The following is a 21,296-nucleotide window of genomic DNA, read 5'->3' as shown; positions in this document are numbered from 1 at the left end:
TGTCGTTAGAGATAGTTTACAAGGAGCAGGCTGCCATGGCTTATTTTTCAAAACAAACACCATTCCCTGAGGTTGAACAAAAAGACCAAGTTTCTTTTTCCCCCTTCATTAAGAAGCATGAATGAAGTTTAAGAACTTTTTTTTTTTTAAAGTAATATAAACAGAGTATTAAAAAGAAAAAAGAAAGGACAAGTGAAGTGGAAAGTAGAGAAAAACCTGAAAAGCACAAAGAATGAAAATAAAAAGAGATAAGGCGTAAGGGGAAGAAAGAAAGCAATGACTCCAATCAAGTGTAAGCTCAGAGTTGCCCAGATGATGAAAGCATGTACTCTGACAGGCTGACTTCAAAAATTAATGGTGCTTACTACCTTATAAGACTGTGAAAAACACTGTTAGATTAACATGAAAGAACTTCATGAGAAGACAGTTTTCTCAGACCACATATTGAATCTCAGTCCCTACTTCAAATTTATCCACTCAAAAAATGTGAAGAATACACAATCATTGTAAGTACTTGACCCAGTTTATATTTCTGAGTTATGAACTCTGCATATTTACTGGGAACTATATAAAAATAGTTATTGAATCCATTTCAAATTTGTTCTCTCTGACCTTCATTGTTCATTCTTTTTCCCAATAGAAGGGTACAAAAGGATACTTGGTTTACGCTCTCAAGAGGCACTCATTGTTTGATTGACCTTAAGGTGGACAGACTTCCTGTGCTTGTGGTGGCAAAGACTAAATGGGAACTGAAAAATGGTAATTTAATGGAAATTCCATCATGCATGACTTCATAATCATCTCATTTAGTTTTAATTTCTGGTAGAAAATCAAGGTATATAAGCAATGTCTCAGAATTTCATATCATTACAAAAACAAACTGCCAATTCATTTATTGTGTAATGCATAATATTGTGTATTCTTACAGTGCAGTAGGAACATGGAGCCAATAAATGACTTGCCTAAGTCATTGCCTGAACTTTTGATGATGAGGGGGGAAGAAAGGGAGCAGGTTCTTTGAGTTACAATAAATTTGTTTTTTCTTTCTTTCATACAATTGGCTCTGAACTTCATTAGCTAATGAAGTTATGTAAAAGCAGTATCTACAGTTTCCATGGATGAAGGACCTGCGAGCAGGAGTGAGAGAGGTCATGAGAACAAGCATGGGAGAAGAAGCAATCCCAACGTGTGAGAAAAGGAATAATAAGCCTCTCTCTAATCTTAAAAGCTGTAGGTTTGCAGGACCATCTGGCACAGATTTGGATTAGTGAGAAACTACAAGATTCTCCTGACTCGTGCAGTGATGCTGGCCTAAAGACATAAAAAAAATGAGCTCCTTCAGTTGCACAAAGTATTTACAGTGAGATTAAGTATTTTAATCTTTAGAGGACAATTGCTAGAGATCTTCAGTACAAGGAAAGATTAGCCACAAAGTGAATGAAAACTTTCCCATTACCTGGTCATCTCTTCTTCCAATTCTCCCAAAATAAGAGAAGAAAAAAATTCCATGGAAAAATTCACCAATGTGCTGTTCAATAAAGAAAAATTTGCTAAAGAAAAAACAATAGAGAAAATCTTGTTAGTTGTTTTTACTGAAAGAGATAATAACTTCCTTCTCTAAAATCCTATCCACACAATGCTGAATGAAGATTAAGAGCTGTCAGCTTTCTAGTGCCTGAACACGATTAGTTTAAGATACACTCTACAGTACTAAGAGTTTTCTGAAGCCAGCAGTGAAAATGTTACCACAGATATAACCAGCAGTAAAAACACTAACTAAATTCAACTACTTTACAACCACTAACCACAGCGGAAACATCACCACCTAGGGAATTTTTACCTGGATAAGTGATGTTTTCTGAAGCAATAAAAGAATCTGTCATGTCACCAAAGACAATCATCATAAGGGGTAGGCTTGCCCCATGGAGTACTGCCATGGTAGTGCCCAGCGCCATCAGGAGTTTATCCTGCCGGTCAGAGTATCGAAACTGAAAATGGAAATAAACTGTGCTGAAATCTTCTCTTACAACAAATGCATCTGAGTGACAACGCCGTGTTAACAATGCTCAAAGAATGTGTCAAAATAAATGAATAAATTTTTAATATATAAAATAATAAAACTAGAGCAAACCAGAAACTTAATAACGTTTTTAAGAATAAAATAATGGTTTTCATAAGAAATTGTTCCATTACAAAACAAATTTTTTTTTCCTAAATCTATCTTAGGTTCTAGAAGATGCAGATTTGAGTTAAATCTGAATCAAACCCAAGTCTACCAAGAGTTACAGTTAACTGTTAAACTGAATTAACTTGTTAAATCTTATAGCAGTTATCATTGAGAGTGCAGCACTGAAGTTGCCCAATCCTCTCTTTTCCAAGCTAATTCAGATAGCTCATGCATTTTCAATTCCCCAGCAGGGGGGGAACATTGTTCTAAGCAAAGGTATAATGTTAGAAATTGTTATGGTATCTAATGAAAACTTCTTCAAATGATTGTTAAGCCCCAGGACTTAATTCTGGAATAGTCACTGCTGGGGATTTTCTAGACTTGCCTGGACAAGGCCTGGAGCAGCTTGCTCTCACTGTGATGGTTAGCCTGGCTTGGGGAAGGGCACTGGGCCAGACAACCTCCTGAGGTTGCACATAAAATGCAAAAATACTGTGGCCTGTGTATAAACAAAGAGATCGCAAAAATTAAAATAGTGTGCTTCTGAGTCATCTGCTTAAAAATGAGTGCAATTACATTGTAAAATCTGCTGTGACCCTCCTGTTTCTTGCTGGATGTAAATTTTGGATTTGAGTGATGGAGTGGCTGAGATACGACTAACAATTCATATAATAATGATAATCTAGAATCAATGGAGAAAGAGTGACTAGAATGTAGAAGCTCAAATTTTCTTGTTTCTGGCATGTCTTTTAAAGGCATTTCATTGAGCAGCTATACCAGGTTCTTAAAGAAGTACATCTAGTTTTGGAGACATTTTGTCTGGCATATGTTATGCTTACTCCTCATTTGGCGCTTTCATTTTCCTTCTCTCTGTGCTTCCAACCAGTCACATTTCAAGTATAAGTTACAACCCCTCCGTGCCTATCTACAAATACTGCTCTGTCTGCATCTGTTGGATGTAGCTGCAATAGTAAAAATTTCCAACACTGAGAGGACTGGGATTGCTAAATACACAAATAGCATTAAACTTACCACTGTTAATGGACTGACCATATTCATTTTTTCAGGTTTCCTCTTGTCCTCGCTGCTAAAAAATCATGATTGTATTTTAAGAAGGAAGAGCACTGCAAACATCAAAGCAAGCCTCATGCATTGTTAATACAACTGCTGTCTCTTAATTGTGTTCAGATGTAGGGAGGAGCCAGAAGAATATAAAGTCAGGATTTTCAAAGCTCTTTTAGTGCGTGTCTCTGAGCATTATCAAAAATATTCTCAAGAAGCCTTCAGGTTTCATATCATATTAACACAGTGTCTATCTGGGTACACATCCAATGGTTTACAATCTGCCTCTGAGACTTTTGTTTAAAATCACCACTTTTTAAAAAAAAAATATTAAGAATGACTGTAGCTAAATCTACAGTAGAACTCTGATAATGTAGCAAAAGTTTCACTGCAGACTCTACAAGTTCACTCCTATCTATTACACCCCTTCCCTAAAGAGGAGAATGGGAAGATCTCTGATTATTAAATGCTACCATTTGAGTCTTTCTAGCCTAGGCTAGAGCCTAATGGTAGCTACTAGCCATACTTCTAAGTAGCTTTTGAAAACAAACCTACTGTTAGTTCTGGTTGACAAAGGCCACTCATATGTAACTCAGTACTTAGATTTCAGGCCACTAGATTGCATTATAACAGACTGGTCTCTCTCATCACAAGACTCAATGTACAGAATTGATCTTGGAAGAAACTGCTCTATTAAAATGAGCAGTGACTGCAAAGAGGGGAAAAGGAAAAAAACTCGGAGAAGGTGGAGGTGGAGAGAATTCAATGCTTTGTAGTGATCAGATTCCTTGCACTAGCAAGAAACAATGAATAGATGGAATTTCAGAGAAATCACTGTGAGTTTGCAGGGTAGTATCTTGTCCTATCACAAGATAACATGTGAGTTATTAATGTGTCTCACTGAGCTGCAAGGTCAATGGCAACCAAAGAGATAAAATTATGCAGAAATTTTACTTCCACTTGAAAAAGTTAAAGGCTGTTTAAAGCACTAACCTTCTCCTAAGCCTATTAAAGGGAAAACTATGGGTTGATTGACTTGTTTGTTTTCATTAATTTGTTTGTTTGTTGTTTGTTCTTTTTTTTTTTTTTATAGTAAGCCTATATTCACTGGATTGCCTTTATGGGTGGCATTGGCCACCCATTTTCATCAAAAGATGAAAATAATTTGTATTTACCTATACGTGGACAAAGCAAACTGCTCTACTCATAGTTGACACTTTTGGATTAAATTGTGTACCTCCAACCTCCAACTGGGATATTCCCAACAACTGGAAGGCTCAGTAAAATGGGCAGTGTAATTGTCAATAAAAAAAGGCACTTTGTTCAAACAATAATGCTTAAGACTTCCATACTACCTCCCTTGGAGAGAGAAATAAGGCTGGTGGGTGTATTTTTTGTTGTTGCTTTTTTTGTTTGTCTGTTTTGTTTTTTTTTTAAGCTTCAAACAGAACAAAAGTTATTTTATTTTTACCTGACATTTTTGCAGAATTTGGTACAGTATAGCCAGCAGTGATAACATGCAATGCAAAGAATGCATGTTGGTGAACACTGAAATGTCAGAATACTATACTTCCATCCAAGGGCAAATTCAGGGCAATTCACTGAAGTTTTAAAACTCCTTGTCTAAACTGAACTTAAATATCTCCCCTTCAGCAAAAGAAAACAGGAAGATGAGCTTCAAAATTTGTCTTTGACTTAGAAACCATCTGACCAGTGGCATGAGAATGCTCTTATCTGAATAACCTAAGTTTCCCCTTCAAACAGTCCAGGTACAACTAAGCTCATGCAGTTCATTTCAAAGATGTAGGTAAAATGTCACTCTTACCCCTGTTTTGCAATGGGGATTCTCTTGACTTACAAAGTTCAATGTTCAATCAAATACTGATCAATTTCCACTGTAATGGGTGCAAGTTATTTTAAAGGACATGAAAAGGACAGTGCCAGTCAACAGTTTCATAAACTCTCATCAGTCCTAACTGGAAGAAGACTCTTTTTCAAGTGACCACATTCAAAGACATGTTTCTGATGACTGCAAGTCCTACTCAAACCATCTTAAATCCTGTCCTATAAGCCATGTGGGAATTAAGTGATTTCTACTGCATATGATGGCAAACAGTAAATTACAGTATCATGCAGTTCTTTAAATCATGGAATCCCTTTTCCACTACAACCCTTTTTTTGTTTCTTGAAAGGGATGAATAGGACAGAGAGGAGAGCATGCTGGACATCTGACCTGATTTGGCCTTTGATTCTAGTAAAAAAAAAGTTACACTATTTTCAGAGAATAAGCTACTCTCATTTCAGTTTTCTCAGTATTTTGGCTCAACCTTTTAACAAAGCAGGACAGATATGGCTGCCACTACCTTTCTGTGAAAGAATGATTGTAGCAACCAACTTTTCAAAAACCCCAACAGAAAATCATAGCATCAAGGTAAAAGCAAAGCTTCTACCAAAGCAAAGCTTCTACCAAAGCAAAGCTTCTCAGACAGCCTCTCCTGACCTGGATGTGTCAACTGCATGTGTCTGTTAACAATTCATCTATGTTTAGATGTAGTGAGATACATCGATATAGTGAGATTTACCTATATTTAGATATAGATATTTATACACTTCTACACCTATACTTATCTGTACTCTCTAAAGAGAATAATGGAAATCAAAGACTACTCCAAAGACAGAAAACATTGATTATTTATGTGTTCTTTAGCAACAAAATTTAAGCCTATGCATTTAAAGGTAAAACATTAATAGAATATTTTGAAATCAATGAGTGTACTTACCATTTGCCTTCAGATCCATAATTCTGATATGATACAGCAATATTATCATCCCTTCCATTTACATAATGCTTTATTTCTTCTTCAGAACCCATTTTAATCTGCACAAGAAACAAAGTACCTCAGGAAAAACTATCAGTAATACTTATTTGAGAGGATGTAAAGAAAAGAAATTGAAAATGTTTGCCCTGATTTGCTGTTTGAAACTAGCCTGTCATCAGATTTGAAGCAGGAACCCAGTGGCATCCTCTGCATAGGGTGCAAATGAGATACTCCTTGGAAGTATCTCATTTCAAAGCATGTGCATTTCTGCAAGGTAACATAATAATACAAAAGAAACAGTAGAATGCATTATAAAGTACAATGAAATTTCACTGGAAATTTTTGCTCATTTTTTAAATATTCAGTATCAGACACTGATCATTTATCTCAGACGAAGTAAATGTACTGACTTACCAGGAGGGCAGATTTTAATGTTTTCACCTGTTCTGGAAGGTTAATCAGCAGTCAGTAGGTCTAGCTTGGCTAGAACTGTGCAGTGAGGTTGGACTTTGTTCATTTTGTGTGAAACTAGTGAGTTTTGGGTGCTTGCAGGATAATGGGCGTGTGCCAGGATTTCCCCTGGAGTTGGTTAGGGTTGTGAGGGAGTATGTGCACTGAAATCCTCCCAAAGGCAGTCTCCGTATTAATGTATTCTTCACTCCTTCTATGATTACCTTCTATGGTTAGTGAGCCAGGCTGGCTGTGGAGCAGCACCCAGGGCATGCCAGCACACTGCGCACCGAACCCCACCTTCTCTCTGAGGCTGAAGCGATCAAACCAAATGGGAATCGCTGTGGTGATTGAGAAAGAATAGAAAGGCTTAAAAATGGCTCCTCCCTGCCTGCATAGCATGTTGTCCTTTCCCACAGGCTCTAGCTTAGCTGGGGGACTCAGCTGTGTCCTGCAGCACAGCTGTTGGAGCTGCCTGGAATTGGCTGGGTCTGGTATGGGGCCTCTCCTCACAGAGGCTGCCTCCACTTCCAGAACTGTGCTACATAAACCCACTGCACCATCATTACCCATTCCTGTAGCTATTTATTACTTGTATTGTTTTTTCTTCCACTGTGGAGCAGGGTTAACCTCCACAGTGTTGCTCTCTGTGTTGCCATTTGGGTATATGCCATTATGGGATATGCACAGCTGCTGCCCCTCCCTCCAAGTCCCATCGCTATCCTGGCTCTCTAAGAACACTCTCTTCATTTTCTTCAATTTTTCATGTTGCAGCTCTTATCTGATTGCAGGTAGCACATGAGCAACCTCTAAATACAGATGCTGGTTTACCCTTCTGCTTGAGAAACCTGTGGTCTTTTCATGGCACCAACTCACTAGAAACGTCATTTCTGTGTGGTTCTGGATTGTTCCTCCCTAAATTTTTTGAGAATTGGAAGGGAAAATGCACTCCAAATAACAAATAAGTAAAACAAATAATAAAACAAAGCAATCAGTGGTTGGAACAAGGGGAAAAGGCAATTGAAGATGGACAGGTAAAGAAAAGGACTTCAAACCAGAAGACATTTGAAGGAATGAAGAGTAGCATGGCGTCAGGCGAGGACTAGCTGTGAACAGCAAGTGGTAAGGGGAATTTAACACCAAGCCCTGCACACACTGTACTGTAACCTCTCCAGGATTCTGAGGGAATTCTGCTTAAGATACTGTTACTGGCAGATTTGGTAGACCCTGCTGTAGCACTGATCTGAAATCCAGGATCTCCATTAAAAGGTGGGGCAATTCATAAATGGAATTTATATTTTTCCTTTGATAGGAACTGACTTCACATACGGCACAAGGTTTCAGAGTGGAACTAATACACAATAAATGGAGATGACTAAAGAATGCACTCAGAACCATATCACTGATTCAAACCAAACCAATAAACTAGAAAATTGTAGATTAGTCTCTGCGTTTTTGAACTGAGTTCTGTAAGGGTAAAATAAATTAAACAGAAAAGGCCCTCTTTGCCTAAATCTCTAATTTATACCACTTCATGAGTGACACGAGTGATTTCACATTTCTATTGCTTTTTTTCCTGTGGAGAACCAGCACAGATTTATGGCTTTGAACTAAAGCTGTTAGTCCTACCAAATGAAGAAAACTGAACAATCTTTGGGACAAATACACACTATGATTTTATTACATATGAAATAATTATATGTAATTATTATATAATATATATATAGTAAGCAATATGTTTGTATGTTATTTATTATATTGTTATGACAAATGGAGTAATAACTAAAAGTGGATCAATTAACTTCCTCTTAAATGACGCACAAAGGTTAAACACAATCACACACAGAATCACACATCATCTGTTGATGATACTTTGATCTGAGAGGTAGTAAAGTATTTCTAACTTTTTTTGTTGTGTTTAAAGTTAAGGATATTTTTTGGGGAAAAAGCTGAGAAAGCAACTTTCTAGCATTATTCTCGTAACCGTTTTCCTCTTGTGATGAATTGATTTGTTTTGATATCCTGAAAGCTACCATAGGGAATGGATCTATTAATTGGTTGGATGGTTCACTCTAACTTTTCCTGCAGTCAGAGAATGGCACAGGTTGGGAGGTTTTTTTAATGCCATGTGTAGTCTGGTTTTGAATATCTAAAGGGAGGGACCGTACCCTTTCTGAGAGATCTGTTGTAGTGCTTAACTGCCCTCACAATAAAGAAGTATTTTCTCGTGTTAAAATGCCTGTAATGCTTATTATTTTGGAAGGGAAAAGCTTTAATGTAACTGTAGCATTTTATTAATAACCTATTTTTTACATTTTTATAGCTGTTCTTTAAAGACAATAGGCTGTCTGAAGGTCTATGTAGGATTAGAGCAGTGTTGAATATGAAGCTTTTTAAAGAAGTAATTCACTCAGGAAAATGGTACCTAAATTCTGTATCTCAAATCACATTACTGAAGCTAAAAATACTGAAGAGGACAAGATTCACATTTTGTTTATTTGATACTTCTCAGTCAACTTTTGTAGTGGAGAAACTATGACAGAAATAGGCTGAGGCTTGATACTTGAAGGTACTCATATGCTGTAACCCGATTTATGTGACTACTGTGTCATCACTTGAAGCACAATATATTACAGGCCATTGTTACTCTTGGCTGAAAGACTTGCCCGATAAAGGAAATTAATGGCAAAATATTGATGGCTGCCCCAGCAGTACCCAACTGTGGATCAGCAGCTTACATCTAACCATTTCACACACAAAAACATTTTAATCTCCTTTAAATGCTAAGATAAACTTTCTCTGTCCTTATTGCTCACCTTCAGTAGGAATACTTAACATAGTACAAGCTTGGAAGAGCAGTTAATGCCTGTAGTTCAGTTTAACACTATCCCAGATCTTATGAACTCCAACTTCAGTCATAGAACTTCCAGGACTGTAAACTGATGGAAAAGAGGAAAGAAAGGAGTGGAACAGAATAGGGTGGGGATCTTGGTCCATGACCAAGAGATCTTAAGAATATTGCTCTTTAAGTTCAATACAAACAATGTCTGCATAGAGTTGAACAAAACATGAAGAAAATAAAATCTAAAAGAAGATGCAGTTTAAAATAGTTGTGTCTGAGTAAATGAGGCCATCATGTGGCAAATTAAGATACAGCTACAGAGAGAAAAAATGATTAATGATTAGTTTTGATGACAGTCGGGAAAACACCTTCCTTCATGAACACAAAGGAGGCTGGTGTGAAAGTTCAGACATAGAAATTCCTCCAATCTTTCCTTTTTTTCATAAGAAATTCTAGAGAAAATGTGAATTATCTCTTAGAAATTCCTTATTGGTGAGAGATTCTTGGAAAGCACATGCGTTTTTTCTAACAAGTCTCATAAATAAGAATGAGAGAAGATATAATTACATCTTCAAAAGAAAAATAATAAAAATCTTCAAATGAAAACCAAGTGAAAAATTAAGTTTCTGATGATTTATCAAACTGCTGAGGAAACTCAGGAAGTAAAATTATAAACATCTGCAAAACTAGATTGTTGTTGTTGTATGCTTTATTGAATCTACTTTTACAAAGATAAAGCTTAAAATAGTAGCATCCTGAACTATGATCCTCAAATAGAAATTACATGGGGAGTAAAGTCTGAGTTGTTTATGATTTAGTAAATATGTTGGTAATTTTCATCTCTATTTACTCTTCTTTTACACTGAAGAATAGACATGCATATAGAGATAAATGATCTGTAGGTCTACCCAACAGAACCTCTGAGTTTGTGGTCGGAGAAACTTGTCACAGTTCCACTGTGCATTCTTCTATCACAGCCTTGGTAAGTGCCCATAAATTTTGTTTGTTTTTTGAACAGTATGAAAATGATGTGTTATTATGTATCATACATCACTATGAAGTATATGAATGTCAGGAATGACATAGGGTACAACAAATACAAGATAAATGTTGTAAAAGATGTCATATATCTACAAGCAAAGGTGAGAAAAAGATCGTATCGGAGAAAGTCAAGAGAAAAAATCATGTTTTTGACCAAATTAGCCACTAGCAGTAAATAGCAGATAAAGCTGACCTGTTGGTCTTCTCACATCTCTCAGTTCTGCCTTGAGTTGATTTTTTAAATATTTGCTGTTAACAAAACTGACTTAATTATGGGCATTTCAAAAGTAGGAGAGAACAAGAGGAAACTCTGTCAGACAGATCTCTATTCCTTCTCCCTCAGCATTGCTTCATTTTATCATCTTATATATTCTGCACTTACTTTTCTCTTTTCATAGATTACACGTTAATCTTGTTATTCAGTTGTCCTGTTTTCATTAGTACTTTATCTGAGAACCAATTCAGTCACATGGAAATAAAATTTCCTCTTGTTTGAGGTAAGAACCATGAACTTAAAACAACTCTTTGCTGTATTCAAAGATTTGTTAACATATTTGTCTTCTTTATTAAGCAAATGAATGATGATTTCTACCTATGAACACTTGAAATGAAACTATGAAGAAACAGATTATATGCACCTTGATATGGACAGAGAGCCTTTGCTTTTAAGTTACATAAAATATCAATGACCTTAAATATTTAGGCATTTTAAAGCACCCCACACATTTTCTAGTATTTCTATAAGAAATGTCTGTATCTTTGGAGAATACGAAGCTACAATCAAGGTTAACAGATTTTTTTTATGAAACATAATGTAGTCCAGGATGTAAGAAACCTATTTTAATGCCCTAGTCATTCAACATATCGCTCATTTTCTCTAAGTTATGGCATTGACAATGTAGGCAGTCATGGTAATCAACCTCATATCCTTCTATGAAGAGAACAGATCTTATTTAATTGCTAATCTGAGTTGCTAGTGACAGTGATTCTAGAATGGAATGAGCTGTGCCCTGGGCTTCACTGATCAGACATTTGTTAAACAAAGGGTAGAAGGGAAGCTTGCTTAGAGAAACAAGCTCAGGCATAAGCATTTACTTTTAGCTGTTTGCAGTCCTGTCCCAGCAGCAGTATTAGATTACTACCTCCTTAGCTCACAGATAGAATGAAGCATACAAAGACAAAAGGAAGTATGCTCACTCTACAATATAGGGACTTATAGACAGTTGTACTTGTGTGATCTTTTTCTCACTGTTCTCTACTATTGATATCTCTACAGTCTGTGCAATTCACTGCAAATTATTTGAAATGGATGCTCATTCTGTTTCTCACTTTCTGATTTTGGTTTGCTGCATTAGAATAGCTACAATAAAAGAAACCATCCTGCATTAGAAATATCTAATGAATGAGGAATTAAAGGGGAATTAAGTAATTCTAGACTATGTATCCAGGAAAAAAAAAAAAAAGCCTGGCCACTTGCCAATAGCAGTTATTCATGGACAGTATGGCATGTTTTTCACCTGTTGAAAGTTGTCTTCCTTTCAATGACAAAATCTGCAAGTTAGATTGCATTTTCAGGGAGAGGAATAGGAGGATGTTTTATAAATGCAGACTACAGATCTTGAGGAAAAGATTGGCTATATGTCTATTTGTACGTTGAATAATCACAAGGAATACTCATTAACAAATCTTTCAAGATCTGTGGAATTTTGCAGATATTAATGTTCTGTTAGACAAGTATAATAGCAAGAAACAGATGAGCATGTTAAAAGGATTTGCTTATAAGGAAAGGGAATTGTTTCCATTAAAGCTAGATTGACTGGGAGTCAACATCAGGATCACTGATCCCAACATGGGATAGCTAGGGAAGGAATATCTGATGAAGAGACTAGTGGAGATCCATAACTGTTTTACAGTCATTGTTTGAAGTTGAGACAGTCTGTGATCTTTGGAACTGGTGAATGATGCTCTTTCAGAGTTCTATGAGGAAAGAACACTAGATATTATTGGTGTTCTTTCTATATCTCAGGAATGAGATAAGGGCTTGTTAGTAAGGTATTTATTGCATGAAGAACAGCAAATTGCCATTGTAGGGGCAAGTATGCTGGTCAACGTTGGGCAATAGGATGATAGTATTCAACATACTGACAAGAATTTGCAGTTGGAAAAAGCTTGTGTACCTAAGACACCTTTTTCTTTTGAGAGCACTCTTTGGAGGACTAGCAGGAGGCCCATCATCAGGAGACCCATCAGACTGGTGAACTTAAATGCTTCTTTCTTGTTTTTTCCACAATCAGTGGCATACGCTTTGAAAGTCATTAGGATTGCTGAGGAGATGTCAATCCTTAAAACCCTCTGAGAGCTTGTTCCAAAGCTAGTGCAAGAGGCAGAAATCTGACATAAGAAATGTGTAGAAAAAGAATTCCGGAATATTTTCTTCCAGAAGGGGAATTTGTGCAGGTGTGTAAATACTCAGCATGACAGGGAAGAATGGCATCTTACTCCATAATAAGAAGACATATATATATCATCAAGTATCTTTGATTATTTCAGTGGGTATCCTACCAATGTGTATGAAGAGAAGGTGCAAAGAAGATGGGCCCAGGCTCTTTCCAGTAGTTCCCAGTGCTAGGAAAAGAGACAGTGGGCAAAACTGGAACACAGGAGGCTCCCCCCAAACCTCAGACAGTACTTCTGAGCCATTCAGTTTCTGAAGTACTGGCACAGACTGCCAAAAAAGGCTGTAGAGTTTCCTCCTTGGAGGTCTCCAAAAACCATTGAACATGGTGCTGGGCAAGCTCTTCAGGGTGATCCTGCTTGAGCAAGTGGGGGTTAGGCAAAGTAACATCCAGAGGTGCCTGCCTCTGCAATCTGATTCAGTAAACACTAATCCAAACATCAGAAATCCTATCATTACAAAAATAAAAAGCCTACTTTTAAAGATAAAATATTAAAATTCAAAATTTAGTCTAAAAAACAGCAATCTAAATATGTTACCACTTGAATCCTCGAAGTGTAATGTTAAGAAATATCAGTACCCTTCTTGCAAATTTATGATGTGTTTATATTATGATGCAGACTAATAGCCTTTCTCATGGACAAGGAGTTATTTTTTCAGGTTGCAGGAAACAAAAAAGTTTGGTACTCAAACTGGTGTTCAGTCCAACAGGCACAGAAGAAAAGAGATTGAAGAATGATCACATTAATCAGTATTCTGGAGAGCATTATTAATATAACGACCAACTTATCCATCAGCACGTTCATATATGTGTGTGTAAGAGTAACTATCTACATGTACCTAGGCAGGTTATATATATAAATCTTAGAGAATTAGAAACTGCTGACAGAAATACACAAGACTGATAAAACAGGCCAGTTTTAAATTTTAAAATAGAACTTTACTTCAGAGATATTCATTAACAATACACATTGCTAATGGTAAAATCTTAATTGCTATTATAACATATTCAAAGCAGTTAACTCTTAAAATTCATATAATAAATTAGCAGTTGATATACAGAACCACAGAGCTCATGCTGTGTAATTATAATTTCTTATCTGCTGCTTCTTTTCTGTAATATATTTAAAGCAATTTTTCCCAGCATTTAGTCACATTTCTTCCACAGTGAGTAAGTGATCACAAGTGAGATACTTCTTAATAGTTCTGGGGCCTTATTTTTCAACATGTACCCATATTTCCAAGACCATATTTGCAGTAATCCCAGGCTAAAGCTCCACAAGAGATATCTGGCATCAAGGTCCAGTTGGCCTGCAAGTTTTCATAAGTTGATAACAAGCCATAACTTGTCCTTGACCCATAACTGGGTCCCTACACAGTCAGCATAAGGCACTGTTAAGATAAGGCTTAAGGCTTGTTCCTAGCAATAGCAACACTGGTTTTAATGTGTACTACCTTGTTTACATACTGTTTACCAGATGTGCCTGAATAGCATGATTTTGCTAGAGTTCAAAGCAACTAACATGAATTAAATTTGGCTTAGCAAGCTTCTACTTTTATGGGTGTAATAGGCTTCTACTTCGGGCACGCAGTAAAGTAGTTTGAATAATGAAAACTAGTAGTGAGAAACTGGTACATTGTTATTTCTTGTTTTCATAGGATTTATAAAAAGTCTTTAGTTTTGGAGAAAAAAAAATATCAAGACTGACCAGTAATATTATGTAGTATTGAAATAATTTGAGTGACACTTTGGAGAGAAGTACTGCCTTTAATTTACATGTTGCAAGACCCACTTTGAACATTGACCAGTGAATAGTAGAAGCCTTTTTCAGCCAGAAGCTGCTGATGAGTCCCTTGCTCTATGATCTTGCCGTTCTGGATCACAGCAATCTTGTCAGCATTCTGGATGGTGGACAGGCGGTGAGCTATCACGATGCAGGTGCGGCCTTCTCTGGCTTTATCCAGTGCTTCCTGGACAATCTGTGCAATGAACAAACCAAAGGGCAAATTAGAATCAGATACCCTTTCCCCCTATGGTGCAGTCTGGGGACACCTGTTGAACTATGTGTAGTGCAGCAAAGAGTAAGATGATAATTCTATGGCCTAGGAGGCAGTGATGGGACAACTATTCAGGAAGTTGTATTACTTCAGTTGCTGTCTGGAATAAATTACAATGTAGTAGTGAGAGAAAGGGAATAGCTATGACTTTAGATTCCTGATTTAAATTTAGCCTGTGTTGGCAAGGAGTGAAAACTGTTGTAATGGACAATTTCTTCAAACAATTCAATTTCTGAAGTTTGTTCCTCCTAATTCAATTTTGGCAAACAGTTTCTAATTGAAACCAGAAAAATTCCAGGCAGAGAAAAGCCTTCTTCACTCACTGCTGTACAAAGACAGTGGTGTTTTGGGGGCAAAGGAGGACCTTAATATTTGTCTTTGACTAGTACAAATACATAATTTGCACAAAACACCATACTTCCAGCTTTAGGCATTAATCTATGGGGACAAAATCAATAATATGAATACAAACAAACGCGTTTAGATTCCGCTGCAGGCTCACAACCAAGTTACCTTTTCGCTTTCTGTGTCTAAGGCAGACGTGGCTTCATCCAGCAGCAGAATCTGTGGCTTACGTACAAGAGCTCGAGCAATAGCAATACGTTGTTTCTGACCACCAGAAAGCTGTGTTCCCTTGTCTCCTACACGAGTATTGTATTTCTAAAAAGAATACATTAATTTCAGTATATGAATGCAAATCCATCCTGAATTTAAGCTTATTGGCATCAGTGATCTTTAAGCTGTTTACTCTACGTCAATATATTTCTCAAAAAAGATGACCAGAAGTGCCATGCACCACAGATCTATAGATTTTTCAATCCAAGACTTCTTAAAGCAACAACCCTTTATTGTTGAAAAGAAACACTGTTCTTAATTCAGAGATTGAGAGCTACTGTAGGTCAGTTGAAAGTCTATGACTGGGGATAAACCCCTGACCTTAAACACCAAGCAGTCCTCCTAGCTGATCAGTCTAACCAACAGTCTAGCCAATCTAACCAGCATTTATTCATCCTAAAGAAAAAAACAGCAATGTCTAATATGTTTCAGGCCAAATAATATGCTGTTAATAGACACAGATATTTATATGCTGTCTCTCTATACGTATACTATGGATTTGGTCAGTTCTGCTGTTAATTTAGGTATCTCAGGGAAGATCAACCAGACCTCTGGACAAATTAATGTGTTGATCACAGTAGTCTGCAATGTAATATATATTTAGTTGCAAAAAGCACTAAAGTTTATGAGACATCAGTATATATTGCGACATTTCTTTACACAGGTTAGGAAACAGCATATCTTGATAAGAGTCATTAGAAACCAAAAGTGATCTGTAAAAAATTGACACTCTACACAGTTGTATTTTCTCTGTCATTGCAAAAAGCAGCTAGATGATGTGAAGTCAACTTCCAACAGCACCATAGGTTGCATGCAGTTCTGAATAGGAGAGAAAAAAATATCACTTACTTCTGGCAGAGAGTCAATGAAGGAATGAATATTGGCTGCTTTTGCTGCACTAATGATTTCCTCATGGGACACCTCCCGAGTGTTGTCCCCATATGCGATGTTTTCGGCGATGGTGAAGTCAAACAGGATTGGTTCTTGTGAGACGATACCAATGTGAGATCTCAGCCACTGGATATTTAGTGTTTTGGCACCTTTGTCATCAAACTCCTGAAAGTTAAACATTTTAAATTGAAAACGTGAATATATTTGAGACTTGCTGCAAATTTACAAAAATAATACAGTTGGAGCTTTCCCAAGAGATACCAGATTGAAAGCTCACACAATCCCTTACCCTTCTACCAAGGGTTCAGAAATTTCTAATGACTATTGTATGCAAGTGAGGCAGCTAGCCCCTTCTGTTTTCTCCATCCTTTTCTTTGCTTCCATCAAGATTTTGAAGGCTGCAGAAGATACTGGAGCTACTTCAAAGAACTTTAAGTTAAATTCTTTCTTTTTTTTGTTCTATTTTGCATATATATTCCCACTGAAGGGACAGATGGACAGTGATATTCCTTTACAAATAAAAAGGGGATTTGGATTCATTCATTCATACATTTTTAAACCACGGAAGCAATAATAAATTTAATGGTAATGTAATGCCTAACAATGGATAAATTTACTACTGGATTCCTGAAGATGTCATTTGTTGACAGTTGAGAACTGGCAACCTTGACATTTCTGCTAAACTTTGCTATGGGTTGCTATCATTTTCTGTTAGAGAAATAACAGATTTTTTTCTACTGAATAGATGAATTTCAAAGCTATATCATTCTTTTCAATCTGAATAAAAATATACCAAGAAATCTGGTATCTCTGAACACATAAACATCAAAGAGAAAATGGCAATAAATGATACTGTTACATGAAAAAAATATTTAAATTTGCTGAATAAGAAGTGTCATAAACTCTAGTAAAATTTTAAATCCAAATTATTGAAAACACTGCTACATCATACAGTGGCATATATACTTACTAAGCAACCCTTATTAAGCAACCTTGTAAATGTTTTTTTTTAAATGTTTTAAATAATGTTTTAAAACCTTACATAATTTGCTCTGTATTGAAAGCAGTCTTCCCACTGCCATCATTAGGCTGTGGATCAAGCATATTTTTACCACACAAATTTTGTTGCATTAATTCAATATAAAGTGAGTAATCAGGACTTTTCTTATAATACTTCACTGCATTTATACATCAAACACAGAAAATCCATTTCTTGTCCATAATAAAATGCTTTTAAAAGCTTTTAATCATCTGTTATGCTCTATCACATGACGTGAAATAAAATGAACATATCTTCACTTAAAAAATTGGTATAATCTCACAAAAATACTTACAATTTCTCCACTGAGTGGATCGTAAAATCTCTCAAGTAGCTGAACAACAGTGCTCTTTCCACATCCACTGCTACCAACAAGAGCCAATGTTTGTCCTTTTTCTACTTTTAGATTCAAGCCTTGGAGGATTTTGACCTCTGGTCGGTTTGGATAGTTAAATTTTACATCTTTGATCCTGGTGTTTCCCCCAAATGTTACCTATAGTTGAAACAGTATCACTGTTACATCTTTAAGACAGTTTCACAGATGAGAAGGATTTCAAATAGAATTTTTTGTCCACTGAAATTAGTAGAGTTTTGCACTTTCTGCAATGCTGGCTTCTGCTCTGTGGTCTGAATCTTTGTGACAATATAAAACCAAAGTGTAGCACTGAAATAATTTGAATATGCTTGTAATTGTGCTAGTTGAATTCCACACAAATTCTAATGTAAGATCAGATTTTCAAAACAAATAACCTCTGACACGGTGCGGGCAATAACGGGGCTCACAATGAAAAACTTGCTCCATGTTGTGTTTGGATAAAGTATCAAGAATATATCAAGACAAGGAGGTAATCAGAAGGAGAGGAGAAATCAGCCTGGAGTAAGAAGGGTACTGCATATACTGCCAAGAAATAATATATGATAAATAAAATAAAATAATAAATAATAATTGAATTTTATACATTGCTTACTTACAGGTTTCTCTCCATCTTCGCAGTAACTGTCTATTGAAGGTACTCTATCAAATAGCACAAACAAGTGGGCTGCTGATATCTTGGCTTTGGCATAGTCTGGTGCAAAAGAACTGGTTTGTCCTAATGCCATAGCACCAAATACAACAGCTGAAAACACTCTGTAAAAGAAATCAGAAACAAAAATCAACAGAGAATGGAGAAAGGAAACGGGACTGTGTCAACTTTAACTTAAAGAAAAAAGGAAACTACGTTTAAAAAAGAATAAAGCAGTAGCCCACATATTATTGCTTTAATTACCCATTTAGTTCCAGAAATTTGGTTTTGTTCTCTTCTAATGAAATGAGAGAAGTGAACCTTGATTCAGAATTCGATGTTTTCATTACTTATTAACATAAATTTATTTAATTATTAATACTGGCCAGCTATTAAATTTCAAACGAGGGGAGGAGAAAAGTGGTCAATGAACAGCAAAATTGATACAATTCTACTATTTCTGTGATTTCCCCTCTATAGTTCAGTGACTCCTTGTAGCTAGTGATTTATTTTTAAACCATAAAAGAAGTAATCAAGCCTGCAACGAGGTGGCAATATCCTCTGTAGTGTTTTCATTATCTTTAAGTAAAGAAAAAAAAAATCTGCATATATTCTCATAGCATAGATTCATAATATCTCTGTGCAGTAAACAAAGTTCTTGACAAATGATTGCAAAAAATACTTACAAGAACACACTTTTGTACTCCATGTGCCCGTTAACCACAAGATAGGCTCCGAAGCGGAAACAGCCAGCATAGGTAAAAAACATCATTGCTTGTGAAAGGGCAAAACAAAACCCAAATATATGTGCCTTCTTCACAGAATTTCTGCAAGAAAGAATGCATGTTTTCATAAAAGTGTGCTATCATACTAAAGAATGCAAAAAAATGCCAGCAATAAATTGACTTCAGATGCTGCTGCTAGGAATGCAAGTGTACTCATGCTTAATTGGTGTAAACCTTTATCTCCTATTAGTCTGTGTCCAAGGTTGTTTTGTTTCCATAATTTTATTTCCAAGTATGGCTGGGAATACGGGTGCAGAAAAAGGTGACATTTTAGCTACTATGTCTATTTATTGTCTTACAATATCATAGTTTTAAAACACTTTACAGTTTAGTCCATGTACTACTGTATCACATAAGAAGGAAAAAAAAAGAGCAGAATTTTTAGCTTGTGACCTCTAAATTTCAATTAAACAAATAACAGATTTTACAACATTACACACTTGGGAATCTGCTTCTTTTCAATGTAAGCAGTCAAAATTCTTCTCTCAAATAAAATTAAGCCTGCACTTCTGATGCAGAAATTAGATTTTGGATAATAAAACTAAAGGTATAACTGAAAGTAAGGCAGAGAGAAAAATTCTGGTTAGTATGTATTTTTTCAGGAGATAGCATTTATAAAAAGAAATAAAAATATTTTAATTATATTGACATCATTCATGAGTCATAACTGTATGTTTCCTTTTGGCACAAAGAACAGGAGCCAAACTCACAAGTGTGCTCTTTTGATCTTTTCATTAATTTCATTAATTAAATACAACATGCTAACAAAAAGTTGGTAGCACAAGTAAAAATGTGTATTTTATTCTATACTTCAACTTCAGATTTTACTTTTAGTTCTTCAGTTACTTTTAACATACCTGTATGGTACATGCAAATGCTCTCCATACATCAACTCAAACCTTTTTTCCCGTGTCAAACTAGCAACAGTTCGAATATTTTCTATAGCTTCTGTTGCAATCTGCAAAAGAAACAAAATGTTTCAGTTGGAAGTAAAGTTCATGTGGCATTTCCTTACCATAACTTCATAAGTATCTACTAGAATACAGTTCCATTATTTTATAATTGTTTTTAAAATTGTGGACCTTTGATATGAAAGAAAGCCTTCTCAGTTTTTCCTTTTTAGTTAGATGAGATTTTCAGGTGATGCTCAGAACTTTCTGATGCGACTTCTCTAGTGTCTTCCAAACAGAATGGGAAAAACTTCTGGACAGTGACAATTAAAGCAAAGATATTGCATAAGAGAAATAGAGACATAGCATTCAACTTCCAATCTACTCAATTTGGGCTACATTTGGACTGTCTCAGTTATTTATACTTTGAAGGCCTAACTCAGATCACAGCAGTAAATGTTTGATCTGATCAGTAATACCTTTTTTAAGCTTGCAGGTTCTTCACTCTTGTCATTTGTGCACAGAGGTATCTAGGAACGCTTCAAGGCAATAGATACAAGGGTTTCAAATAATCTGTTACACCTATGTTAGTGCCCATAAAGCCTTCTTCAAAGAATGCACAGTGAGGCTATGAGCCTGCATGGCCAATTCAGTGCATATGCATGCATAAGAGGACAAAGGAACAACAGAAAACACCTGGAAACAGAAAACAACACTGTAGCTAGTGTTATATCTCTGTTTACCCCTGCTTGAAACACTGAGCTTGAATCCATGACCCACACACTGCATCCAGTACAGTACGTGGTGTGTTGAGCATTCTAATTTGGCCTCAGCTGCTGTTGCTGGGAGGGCAATAATTCCTCACTATCTTTATCTAGCTTATCGAAAACACAGATCTGTAAGCATTTTTTTTTTTCCATAAACTACTATCAAAGATTTTTAAATTGTGGTCTTCTTATCTTTGTTCCAGTATGTAATTATTTTATAGCCTGGGTAATGTTTGCTCCACTGTTTGAAAATCTGTGCTTAAATAAGTAACATTGATTTGAATGTAATAGGGTTTTTCCTTAGTTACATTCTCTCACCAATACGCAAAGGAGTAGTCACATATTTTCGTTAGTAAATCAAATTCAGTAAATTTTCCAAATAGAACCCTCTTTACTATGAACAAAACTAAT

The 21,296-nt window shown here is 36.0% G+C and overlaps 1 protein-coding gene across 10 annotated transcripts in view; it reads right to left on the bottom strand.

Annotated features, from left to right (window-relative positions):
• ABCB1 (ATP binding cassette subfamily B member 1) overlaps positions 1 to 21,296 on the bottom strand; it is an 83,960-nt gene that overhangs the window by 35,623 nt on the left and 27,041 nt on the right. For 2 of the 10 annotated variants that reach the window (XM_042817135.1, XM_042817136.1), the window contains exons 1-5: positions 6,463 to 6,563; positions 6,010 to 6,107; positions 3,200 to 3,254; positions 1,841 to 1,988; positions 1,457 to 1,550 (exon numbers count right to left, since the gene is read on the bottom strand). The exons of 1 other annotated variant lie outside the window; for it this stretch is intronic. In XM_042817135.1, coding sequence (XP_042673069.1) covers positions 1,457 to 1,550; positions 1,841 to 1,988; positions 3,200 to 3,254; positions 6,010 to 6,101 — 389 coding nt within the window. In that variant the 5' untranslated portion in view covers positions 6,102 to 6,107; positions 6,463 to 6,563. Of the gene's footprint in view, positions 1 to 1,456; positions 1,551 to 1,840; positions 1,989 to 2,552; positions 2,572 to 3,199; positions 3,255 to 6,009; positions 6,108 to 6,462; positions 6,566 to 13,754; positions 14,817 to 15,407; positions 15,555 to 16,358; positions 16,566 to 17,734; positions 17,933 to 18,411; positions 18,569 to 18,707; positions 18,806 to 19,129; positions 19,271 to 20,085; positions 20,187 to 21,296 lie in introns of those variants that run through there. 7 more of the 10 variants (XM_042817128.1, XM_042817137.1, XM_042817126.1 and 4 more) reach the window with 7 other exon arrangements.

The sequence above is a fragment of the Centrocercus urophasianus genome, unplaced genomic scaffold (genome assembly GCF_019232065.1).
Source record: "Centrocercus urophasianus isolate 14NV4802_14NV808 unplaced genomic scaffold, USGS_Curo_1.0 seq_16, whole genome shotgun sequence".
Taxonomy (NCBI): domain Eukaryota; kingdom Metazoa; phylum Chordata; class Aves; order Galliformes; family Phasianidae; genus Centrocercus; species Centrocercus urophasianus.
This window is presented reverse-complemented; position numbering and strand designations above follow the sequence as displayed.